At 40.2% G+C, this 12,744-nt stretch overlaps 1 protein-coding gene across 1 annotated transcript in view; it reads right to left on the bottom strand.

The window, feature by feature from the left end:
- The window catches only part of otog (otogelin), a 190,090-nt gene that overhangs the window by 149,287 nt on the left and 28,059 nt on the right, over positions 1-12,744 (bottom strand). Inside the window, exons 15-18 of the mRNA XM_069922075.1 lie at positions 8,482-8,627; positions 5,551-5,683; positions 3,992-4,169; positions 2,231-2,355 (exon numbers count right to left, since the gene is read on the bottom strand). Of these exons, the coding sequence (XP_069778176.1) occupies positions 2,231-2,355; positions 3,992-4,169; positions 5,551-5,683; positions 8,482-8,627 (582 nt within the window). The remainder of the gene's footprint in view (positions 1-2,230; positions 2,356-3,991; positions 4,170-5,550; positions 5,684-8,481; positions 8,628-12,744) is intronic.

The following is a 12,744-nucleotide window of genomic DNA, read 5'->3' as shown; positions in this document are numbered from 1 at the left end:
TCTTCTTCCTATTTTAGTCTTTTTTTTCTCAGAAGTTGCTCTCTTTCATTCTCCTAAGAATCTAATTTAACTAATTCTCCTTATGTTCTTAATTGCTTTGATTGATAATACAGACCATTCCTATGATGCTCAGTAAAATGAATACATCCCACTTGCCATTGCATTCTTGGTTACAAACTTCTACCATATCAAAGCTTCCACCTTCCTTCCTGCGTGTTGGTGTGTCTTCCCCTCCTTATCCACCTATTATTACCTCTTACATTTGGGACTGAGCTCCTCCCCCCAACCATTTTGTTCAGATGCCTGTCAAAATTTTTCCATAACTTGAAGGGCTCAAGCCCAAAACGTTGGTTATGTATCTTTATCTTTACCTTTGCTATGGAAAGACCTGCTGAGTTTCTCCAGCCTGGGGTTTTTACTTCAACCTCGGCATCTGCAGACTTTCATGTTTTACTTCATAACAAGGAGTACAATTAATGGAGCATATCACTAATGTTACTGCCTGATACGTTCTCAGAGATGTGTGCATCCCTTCATTAAATGGCCAGACTTCTCATGGAAGTTTATCACAGCAACAAATCAATGGGTTCAAGTTCAAGTTCACCTTTTCCTGCTGCTAATGTATCTGATAATTTTGTTGTTAAGCATACTTTGAGAATATGGTTTCAATTTAGAAATGTTTTTGGATATCAGATTTTTACTTGCTAGTCCTATATTACTTATGACATTCATTTTTTCCACCTTCTGTGCAAGATTCTGTTTCTCATGAATGGCTTAAGTTGGGTATCCAATCTATTCATGATTTATTTATTGTTAATAATTTCACATCATCAAATAATTATCTCTTAAATTTAAACTTCCCAAACATAATTTCTTTAGATACCTGCAAATTAGGAGTTTTTTTGAACTCAGTAATGTTGAGACTTCCTTTTTGGATCAACTAAGACAATGGTGTGAATTTAACTATCCCTCAATCCCATGTTGTCTCTTTTGCCTCCCTTATTGCTAGATGTTTTATATTGATGAGATGGAAGGATGCTGTCCCTCCTACTTGTACTCAATGTCTATCTGATATGATGGCATGCCTAACTTCGGAAAAATCAGATGTTCTTCTGTAATTAATCTAAATTTTCTAAGTTTATAGGGTCCTTTTATCAATTATTTTCATAATTTTTAAGATCATGATCTTGCTTTGTGAGATTGTGTGATTTATAAAAAATTGATAGTGTAATTATATATGTACTTACCAGATAACTTCAGAAGGGAAGGGGTTAGAATTCATAGTATGGTTTATTTTTTTAAATCTTTTTCAATTAGTCATATGTTGTAATTTTTTTTTAAATGTTGCCACTGTGATTCCTATGATATTGAGTTTATATGATACTCTTATTTTTCTGATATAACTTTTTTTCTCTGTATATTCCTTTTTATATATATTACCTTTGAATAATGGCTTTTACTTTTGTACTATTTCTGTAAAATCCAATAAAAATATTGAAAAAGAAGTTCAAAAGAAGATTGGTCTGAAGTCATTATTCAGTACTGATTATTCAGCAGAGTGTTTCAATGTGGTTTAACTGATTTGTTGCTGTGGAATAAAAGGACAGTTTGAATCAAAGTACTTTTCATTTTCTGAACTGTTTCTGGATTATTCGTATTGAATTTGAAAGCTTCAGAATAGATGTTGTTAATAGTATCAGGGAGATTTGCGTACAAACTGAACATACTTGAAATTTTTTTTTATTACACCAGATTTATTCCCTTGAAAGGATTTTGACAATTACTGAGATGCTGGTCCAACTGATTTAATAAGATGCACTACTAAAAATATGGCAGAATCTCCAATAATTGCTTGATCTTTTGGACTTATTTTGATGTCTATTATAATTACTCCAAATCCCTTTAGTGCCTGAGTAAATTGTACTTCAGCATTTGGAGACATTGGTATCTCAAATTTAATTTTTCAGACATACAGCAGAATAAAAGAATATTCATCAGAATTATATTTTTGCTTTGTAATTTTGCAGCTGCTCACTTCTGAACTCATGTTTGATAAACAAATGTAAAACACTATCCCATCAATAACAGCAAATGCACCGTGTAATTGTGTAAGCTCATTGTACTCTAGCACCAAAAAATATTCATAATCACTACTTAGCAGGAGATGAATTTCTAGCAAGGACATGGAAAAGATGATCAGTAGTAGAAATGCACTTCATCTACGACTCACCGTACTGCTGGTGTGTATCACATGGATCTACCTCAGGAATGTTAGCACCTGGGTTACAAGATGTGGAGACTCTCCAGGAATTGGCAAAGATCTGTGGTGTGCTTTCAATCATCCCCCCAGGGGACCTGAACAAATAAGGAGAAATTGAGATGATTCTACTTAAGATCAACGGAAATGTTTCAGTTGGAAACCAAAACAGACCCACAGCTTTTAAGTGCAATTGTTTTGTTGCAGAATCTGTCGAGGAAACTGAAAATTCCTGGACTTAATTTTTTAAGTGTCGTAGGGGAAAGAATAGTGAGGGATTTAAGTAGTAAAGAGAAATGTGGATTGTGCCAATGTGGTAAAAGAGAACCAAGAGTTGAGCTATGGAATACAGCAGTCATGACACCCAACTTCAGGAACACTATTAGTTATGTTGGAACTGCAATGGGAAATTGGATTTATAGTTAAGTTACAATTGTAACATGCAGCTATTTTTTTTTTTAAAACCAGAAACTAAAGACATTGTTAATTAAATTAAGCTTAGATAATCAATGATCCTATCATTAATCAGTTTTTATCTTTCCAGTAACTAGATTTTTGTAATTTCATCTCTATAATAAAAACATTAAAACTAATTTAATCAAGTTTTTGTAACCATGTCCATTCAGAATATAACATCGTGCTCAGAGACCAGCTTTGATAGCACCTTATAAGTTCATGACCTGGAACACACTCAACATCAGACGTGAAAACTGCAGTGTTACTGGCCCTATAATCTTTAGGGATACATTTGCACACATTACAAAAAATCTATTCTACAAATTTCAGAGCCTGCCGTTAATTTTTATTCCTTTGATCCAAATGCATAATTTAGTCTGCTTCTAACTGACATATTTCTATTCAGATACCATCTTATAGCTTGATGTCTTCTTATTTTTTAAAAGAAACAATTTTTGTGAAAATAAATTTTTCATTAAAACCAAATCGTTGAGACAAACCTCAAATAGTTCCAGTTCCGTCCAGTACTGAGTCATGTATCATTCAGCTGTAAACAGCTAATATTTGAAAACTATCAACCTTTGCTCCTTGCCATTGTATAATTTTCTCTTGAATCCAAGAATTTTTTTTAAATTTATCTTTCTATTCTAGTATTTAGGACCTTGGGATAGATTCTGCTAAAACCCTTCCAATCTATAGTAAAATATGCAACCTTAAAACCCACTCTTCATTTTTGCCTTAAAGCAAATATTCAGTCAAGTTAGTTAGACATGACAATCTCAACAAATTTATGATAAAAGACTCCATCTGGTGGATTGCAAATGAATGGGAGGAAATCATGGAAAAAAAAGTGCATTTTCTTAAAGTCCTGCGTACTCATACGGGCTAAATAGAGGCAGTCTGTCAATTAAAGGAAATAACAGTTGCACTTCGTAAATCTGAGACAATTTAACCCTAACATTTAAGCATTTCTGCACAAATTTGAAACTTGCAATTCTCTTTTGAAAATAATGGGACAATTTATAAAACAGGTCTAAGTTTAGAAGTTGTTTTGAGTTTTCAATAATTAATAACAATTTTGGAAAAATAACATTAATGCTTTTGAAAATTTCTCCGAGACTTCAGGAATTATTCCAGTATCTGGAGAAGCACAAATAAAAATAATGGGTAAAGATTAAAGCAATTGTTAAACTTCATATGCCACTGCACATCTATAATACTATTGTAAATTAAGTTCTAATCAGAGTCAATTAGTTTCAAAGCATAACAAATACTTACAAGAAATCATCCTGAATATTGCCGTTGAATGTTCCGCAAAGTCCAATGGTGTCTTCTTTCCATCTTGAATCCACTTGGAGATAGAGCCTCCTTCCTTCTCTGTCATACTGCAAACGCAGTCCAAAGGTTGTGCTAACTTGTATGAACACTGAGGTAAGTTCAGCAACTTCAAACAAATCTGTGAAATAATAAGGAAAAAAAAAAATCAGTGACAATATTGTTTGAAATTTCCAATTAAGATATTTTAAATTGATTGGGAAGCTAAAAGTGTGTCAGGCATAATGATAGCCGTAATTAAATTCTACTTGCTTCCCTTGTACATCTTTTGTGAATATTCAAAAGTAAAATTTTGCAATTAGCTGATTCAACTGTAACCAGGATAGGAAAAGAAATTATTTTTCAATAGATCAGGGATTCGTAAAGTAACGAAAAACATGAAGGGCAAGAGATTTCCCATTTTTGATTCTCTGAAGCATTAAGCAAATTCCTTAAGTTTTTCCCTCATATATATAGCTGTTTTCTTGAAAGTTAGTTGAGCCCCTGGGACAAAACCATACTCTTCCTCCACCAAATGGCTCATTTCACATACCAACATTTTTCAAAAAACATTGCAGTTAAAGTTCAAATAATATAATTTGAACAAATAAAGAAGGCCGTAAAATATCACTGCATATTTCTCTCCATCCATTTGTAGCTTACTCTTGGACAGTGCAAAAACAGCTCAAAGGTAAAGAACTTGATCATCCACCCCAGAATTTTTCAATCTGCTCCTTAGACTTTATTAATATAACATACAAGCTGTAGTTGTTCCTTTTTTTAAAAAAAAATAAAGCTAAAATTCCACTTTATCTTCAGGATTCAAAACAGTTTATAATACAAGAATAGATATTGATATAAACATGAATACATTGATATTTCATGGTTTTAAAAAAACATTCTTAAACTAGTTAATGTTGGATCAGCTGTAAAATAAATAGCTGATGAACAAAGAATGCACCAGATTTTGTTGATTGTGATTATGCAAATTTAGCTATGCTTAGTTATTGCAAATTATCAAGCATGATAGACAGTAAGCAGGAGGCACAATACAAGTAAACAGCGCTTTACACAAATTTGCTTTTACAAAGAAACCTTTATTTGCTTTTACTAAAGGATTTTCATTTTATGAAAGGGCGGCCAGAGGGGTGGTCAAAATTTGCTGTCTTCCCAATTCTGATAAGTGAAACTACATTGTACATACATCATTTCTACTTTATACGGGCTGTGTATTTATCATTTCATTCCTGCTTTTACTATATGTTACGTGTGATTTGGTAGGTTATTTTTTTGGGTCAGGGAATACTCAAAAAAATTTCCCTTAGAAATCAATGGTAATTGCTTCTTTGTTTTACACCATTTCGGGTTACGAAAGGTTCTGTAGGAACGCTCTAGTTTTGTAAAGCAGGGTGTACCTGTACAATGTTAAAAATGATGCAATAACATTTAATTAAAGATACAAATTAAAGAGTAAGTTGATTATTTTGCACTCTGTAATGCAGCAAGTAGTCAGTATTTCATACCATCTTTATAAGGCAAACTAATCCTGTACTGATTGCAATGGTACACCTCTCCCGAATGAGTCAATGTCACCTGTTTCTTCGGATCTTCATCAACAACGATACTCACTGATTGAATGCAGGCACCATTCAGATTCTGAGAAAGGGAGAAACACAGATAATCCTTCACGAGTTCCATGATATGTACATACTATATTTGATTTTACAGCTTCTTTCTGATTTCTATCTGTATTCATTATTTAGAAAAGCCAAACAAATCAAACAAATATAAAATTCTCCAAATCGCATGCTGTAACTTTGCCAAAAGATTCAGAGAAATATCGATGAAGCCACATTTCCATGAAAAAAATTCCAGCTATGATCTCAAATTTCAACAAATTAAAATTGAATTCAAGAGAAACTTCTTCAAAGATATAATTACAAAAGATGTGGAACACACTGTCATGAAATATCAAAGGTGCACGTCAATAGAATGGTTTAAAACTGAGATAGGCATTAAAAAGGAGTCAGCCATGGTGAACAAAACTGGAGATTGGATGAAATAAATGGCTAATTCTGTTTCTACTTACAAGATTTCCTCCAAGAATCAACAATATCATTTTGAATTATCAAATTTCTCAAAGAACTAGATATACATATGGCAAGAATGATGCTGTTTGTGGACATTTTAAGTTGAGCATGAACAAAAATAAATTTAGCAATTACCTGGTCCGATCTTAGATTAGAAGTGAATTAACACAGTCTGACAATGTAGCAAGTTATACTGTATATAAAACTGTACATATCCTGTATATACATAAACAAAATATAGAAGGTATATCATAATACCATGCACATACCCTAAGAAATTCATGGGTAGACGGGATTGTTAACCATTAAAAGCAATTGATTAAACAGTAAAATTATATTCACTTAATTTGAAACTGAATTACAACTGAAATTCAGTTGTAAACTTAAGTCAGTCAAAGGATGACATCATAAGAGAACCACCTTGGAGAAATTAAGTTGAAAACCATGGGAATGTGAATGTGACAAGAGTTACAATTTAGAAAACTTTTGGAAAACATACAAATGACATCTTAATCAATCAACAGTCTCACTCTACAAATATGGAAGTTTGGGTGTGAGTGGGAGTCCCCAAACTCTGGAGATTTCTAAATAACTCAATCTCCTCCTGAACGAATGTGTTATTAAAACTCTTTCATTGTCAATAAAATTGAACAAAAGAATTACACAAATCCTCCTGAAAATCCGTCCACCAAAATTAAATAATAAGATGCAACGTGGGTCTAAACTACATAACCCTGAAGTTTCTGACCCTTCTGTAGGATATCCCATTTTCAGGTTAGCACAAGGCTACTTCTCCCTGCCTGGTTCTCATTAACATGCTGTAGATCAGATACCATGACTTTCCATACCCTCTGTAACCTATACAAATGAAAGTCCAGTCAACATGCAATTTTCGCATTCAACCAGAATTTGAGGTTTTATTAAGGAAATGGTCAGTGAGAAATTAACCTATTCATTATGCCCTTAATCTGAAAAGGGGATATCCCAAGAAAAGCCAGAAAGAAAGAGAGATGGGGGCTATCTTTCCATTTCTATTTCAGCTCACCTGTTTGGAACCAGTAATTTCAAACACCAATATTATCTCAAAAACAAAAAGTAAATTCCAACAATTGACGCACACTACTTTTTAACTATTAATTTAAATTGTCCTGCAGTTGTGCACAATCTCTGAAATATTCCATATATTCTTATGGAGATAAGGCATCTTGCTGAGAAAATGACAGTGTCAATATGAGAGATCACCTGTTGGCCTGTTTGCAGAAGAACTCGTCTCGCTGTACTGGAGATTTTGTGGCAACTAAACTTTAAAGTCTTAAACTAATCCAACTTTACAAAAAATATACAAAAAAACTAAATAAATCATAAAGATATTAATAAATGAACAATGTCTGGTGTATGTCCACTACAGATATGAAATAATTAAAATCCAGTATGATTTAAATCACAAGCTCCTTATACTATTCTAAAGAAAAATAAAATCTTTTGAAAGACTCTGAGGGAGTTCACTGGTAAAGAGTTTTACCTATTTACATGGAAAATATGATGAGTTGCATTGACTTAATTACGTTAGGCCAACATCCTAAGGGATAAATATTGTGACAGGTTAGAGGACTTGGAGTGAATTCAAACACAAACTGTATTTCATTGAGCAAAGTGCCCCAATTGCAAATCCAACCAGAATATTCAAATGCAAATTAATGCATTTCTTGTTACTCCTAAGAATTTTCACTATTTACAGAGAATATAAAATAATTGCAAAATAGAAAGAACTACCTGAAATGGAGAGAAATTCAAGCTAACAACAATTCTTTGTTCCAGTGAATTGTCCCTTTGTTAACTTTACATCAATCCACGTTGAGCAGTTATTTTTATATCAACAGTTTTCTCTTTCACCCACCACTTTACAAATTTCTTTTTATCTTGGCTGACTCTCATCCTCAACACCATCAAAGACATTGGCATTTCAACAGGGGCACAGATAAGGTTTCATGAAGTGAACCACTTGTCCAATTTATTGTGATACAAATGTCTGCAAGTTTCACATGATCCTTAAATCTCCATGATCATGGTGAATACCACTTTCATCAACTCATTGTCACCAGAAGATTTCTGGCTTTGTAATTAAAGGATTAGAGACCCTGCAGTGTTTCTTTCAGGTAAGATGTGTTGGCCTTGAATGTTCAATGAAGACAACGGGCTCCTTTATCTGGGAACAGATGTGGACAAAATTTCAATCACTGAATTTACAAGCTACCAACCACTGCACATCCCTTTTGTTCTTGAAACACTAGATTTAAACCCATTTTGGTCTAAGAAATCAACTTAATCTTTGTCTCATCAATATAAACAAACTTTTTTTCTTACTGTTCCACATTGAGAATTCTGGAGGCTGATGGTAAACTTTCCAGAATTGCGGCTCTTTGCTAAAATATATTGACATACAGCATGAAAGGAATAAAGCTGCTCATCAAATGTCTTGAAGTGAATATCTCCAGTTACTGAACATTCCACTAGAAGATACAAAAACAGAAGAGAATCTTATAAAGACAAATATTTTTACTCGCTTCGGCATACACTTGAGCCATTGAAGAGAGTGTCCAGGCTGTGGAACATGCTGATGTACAGTATTTTCTGCATCAAGTATTTCCAAGAAATGAGGGACATTTAACTCAATTTACTATTAACATTAATTTTGGCATAATCCCTTATCAATGCCCAAATATATATTGCAAAAGGAATCTGGTGCAGAATTGCTCTGAACAGATTCAGATAACATAGCACTGCCAAACTTGCCACCTGTTGTAAATTAAAATACATGACATTTGAACTGGTCTTGACGATTGTGCACGTCTACTGGTCCATGAACACATCTTGTATTGATAAGTAAAGGGTAGAGGAGCTCCCAGCAATGAGGCCAATAAGTACCCCCTAACTGAATTTTTCTCCAAATCTACCCATAAAGGGCATTCATATACGTCTGAATAATAAATCCAAAAGGTAATATGTTGGATATTAATAGCCAATAATAAAATCTAAAATTATGGAGATCCATTCCTCCATCTTTCTTTTGTTTCTGCAATAAAGCTTTGCTCGATCTAGGATTTTAATTATTCCAAATGTAAGGATACATCTTAGAGCGTACCTTGTCAAAAAATATTTTAGGGACGAAGATAGTTACTGCTTGAAAAGTATATAAAAACTTTGGTAAAACTATCATTTTAATTGTGTTAATACAACCAACTAATGAAAGTGCCACTGGAGACCACCTGGAAAGTGTTTGTTTTGTATATTCTATCAGGGGAAATAATTATATTTACACATATCCTTAAAATTTCTTGTAATTTTAATACACAAATAAGTAAATTGGTTCTTAACAACTTTAAAGGACATTTGATCATATAAATACTCCTGATTATTAATAGGAAAAAGTTCACTCTTATTAAGTCTTAATGTGTAACCTGAAAAACTACCGAATTCAGAATGTAGGGACAGCATAATAGATTTTTTAGGGTCAGAAATATAAACTAACAAATTGACCGCCTAGAATAAAACCTTGTGCATTGATTCATCCTTATTGATACTTTGCATGTCATTGGATTCTAGAGGGGCAATAACTAAAGGCTCCAGAGCCAAATTAAATAGCAAAGGACTAAGAGGGCAGCCCTGTTGATTGCCCCAAAACAGCTTAAAATAAAGAGACTTTTGCATCATCCAAAATTAATAGACAAGATCTTAACCTAGTTCTTAAGCATACAATAAGGATTTTATCCAGTTTTGTAAATTTTTGGGGGTTTAATAATTTTGTTTTATCTAATAAAATACATCTTATTTTCTTTTTTAAAGCATCATTGATTGATCAGGCATTTTCAATATGGAAAACTAAAGGAGTAATAACCTTTTCAGACCTATTTGCAGAAGATGGCTCAATGTTTTTCAATCAGTTAGCAGACAAATATGATTTTAGCAAGGCACAAATGTTTAAGTATTTGCAAATTAGGGACATTCTGCGCACTTTACTTCCAAACTATCCTTCTGCTTACCCATCTAATGTAAGATATCCTTTTTCAGGCGTATCCACTTGAAAAAAGGTTAATAGAGGGTAGGCGGCAGCGGCCCCGATCTGGCCAGGAGCAAGGGGGAGGCGGCAGCCCCGGCCTCGGTCGAGTGAGGCAGGCGGAGGCCCCGGTCCGGGCGGAAAGTTGGGGGTGGCGGCCCCGGTACGGGCACAGGGAAAGCAGCGGCGGCCCCGGCCCCGGTCTGGGCAGAGGGTAGGCGGCGGCAGCCCCGATCCGGGCAGGAGCACGGGGGAGGCGGCGGCCCCGGCCTCGGTCGAGTGAGGCAGGCGGAGGCCCCGGTCCAGGCGGAAGGTTGGGGGCGGCAGCCCCGGTACGGGCACAGTGAAAGCAGCGGCAGCCCCGGCCCTGGTCCGGGCACAGGGAAAGCAGCGGCGGCCTCGGTCCGGGCAGTATGGACCGACCTAGGAGGGGAGGCAGGCCCCTCCAGCCCGGGTAAGAAACCTGCATAGAAGAAGGCCACTCCGATATAAAGCCTACGACCCAAGGACCTCGCTGCCATGTCCCAGCTTGCTTGGCCACGGCACACGAACCATGGGTGTAAAGGGTGGGGCCAGTACTGCGCGCACTGCACTCCACCTAAAAGCTCCTTTGCGCAGGCCCGAGGACAGGTCCACGTCCTCCCCCTCCACGTCCTCCCCCTCCACGTCCTCCCCCTCCACGTCCTCCCCCTCCACGTCCTCCCCCTCCACGTCCTCCCCCTCCACGTCCTCCCCCTCCACGTCCTCCCCCTCCACGTCCACCCCCTCCACGTCCTCCCCCTCCACGTCCTCCCCCTCCACGTCCTCCCCCTCCACGTCCTCCCCCTCCACGTCCTCCCCCTCCACGTCCTCCCCCTCCACGTCCTCCCCCTCCACGTCCTCCCCCTCCACGTCCTCCCCCTCCACGTCCTCCCCCTCCACGTCCTCCCCCTCCACGTCCTCCCCCTCCACGTCCTCCCCCTCCACGTCCTCCCCCTCCACGTCCTCCCCCTCCACGTCCTCCCCCTCCACGTCCTCCCCCTCCACGTCCTCCCCCTCCACGTCCTCCCCCTCCACGTCCTCCCCCTCCACGTCCTCCCCCTCCACGTCCTCCCCCTCCACGTCCTCCCCCTCCACGTCCTCCCCCTCCACGTCCTCCCCCTCCACGTCCTCCCCCTCCACGTCCTCCCCCTCCACGTCCTCCCCCTCCACGTCCTCCCCCTCCACGTCCTCCCCCTCCACGTCCTCCCCCTCCACGTCCTCCCCCTCCACGTCCTCCCCCTCCACGTCCTCCCCCTCCACGTCCTCCCCCTCCACGTCCTCCCCCTCCACGTCCTCCCCCTCCACGTCCTCCCCCTCCACGTCCTCCCCCTCCACGTCCTCCCCCTCCACGTCCTCCCCCTCCACGTCCTCCCCCTCCACGTCCTCCCCCTCCACGTCCTCCCCCTCCACGTCCTCCCCCTCCACGTCCTCCCCCTCCACGTCCTCCCCCTCCACGTCCTCCCCCTCCACGTCCTCCCCCTCCACGTCCTCCCCCTCCACGTCCTCCCCCTCCACGTCCTCCCCCTCCACGTCCTCCCCCTCCACGTCCTCCCCCTCCACGTCCTCCCCCTCCACGTCCTCCCCCTCCACGTCCTCCCCCTCCACGTCCTCCCCCTCCACGTCCTCCCCCTCCACGTCCTCCCCCTCCACGTCCTCCCCCTCCACGTCCTCCCCCTCCACGTCCTCCCCCTCCACGTCCTCCCCCTCCACGTCCTCCCCCTCCACGTCCTCCCCCTCCACGTCCTCCCCCTCCACGTCCTCCCCCTCCACGTCCTCCCCCTCCACGTCCTCCCCCTCCACGTCCTCCCCCTCCACGTCCTCCCCCTCCACGTCCTCCCCCTCCACGTCCTCCCCCTCCACGTCCTCCCCCTCCACGTCCTCCCCCTCCACGTCCTCCCCCTCCACGTCCTCCCCCTCCACGTCCTCCCCCTCCACGTCCTCCCCCTCCACGTCCTCCCCCTCCACGTCCTCCCCCTCCACGTCCTCCCCCTCCACGTCCTCCCCCTCCACGTCCTCCCCCTCCACGTCCTCCCCCTCAAAAGATGCTCACAAACTCAAGCTAGCATGCTGGAACATCAGAACCATGCAAGACAAGGCTGACAGCCACCGACCTGAACATCGGTCTGCCCTCATTGCACATGAACTCCTCAGACTTGACATCGACATAGCCACTCTCAGTGAAGTCCGCCTGGCAGATGTAGGCAGCCTCCAAGAACGTGGCGCGGGCTACACACTCTACTGGTCTGGAAAGCCTTTGGATGAACAACGCCTATCTGGTGTAGGCTTCATGGTCAAGAGCTTCATTGCCTCCAAACTCGAAAACCTCCCGACAGGCCACTCGGACCGGATCATGTCCATGCGTCTCCCCCTTCAAAACAAGCGTCGCATCACCCTCATCAGTGTCTATGCTCCAACCCTCCAGGCGGAACCAGCAGAAAAGGACAAGTTCTACACTGACCTGTGCAACCTCATTCAACGCACCCCTACAGCCGACAAGGTTGTCATCCTTGGCGACTTCAACGCTCGCGTCGGCAAAGACTCAGAAACCTGGC

The sequence above is a fragment of the Narcine bancroftii genome, chromosome 1, assembly GCF_036971445.1.
Source record: "Narcine bancroftii isolate sNarBan1 chromosome 1, sNarBan1.hap1, whole genome shotgun sequence".
Classification (NCBI taxonomy): Eukaryota; Metazoa; Chordata; class Chondrichthyes; order Torpediniformes; family Narcinidae; genus Narcine; species Narcine bancroftii.
This window is presented reverse-complemented; position numbering and strand designations above follow the sequence as displayed.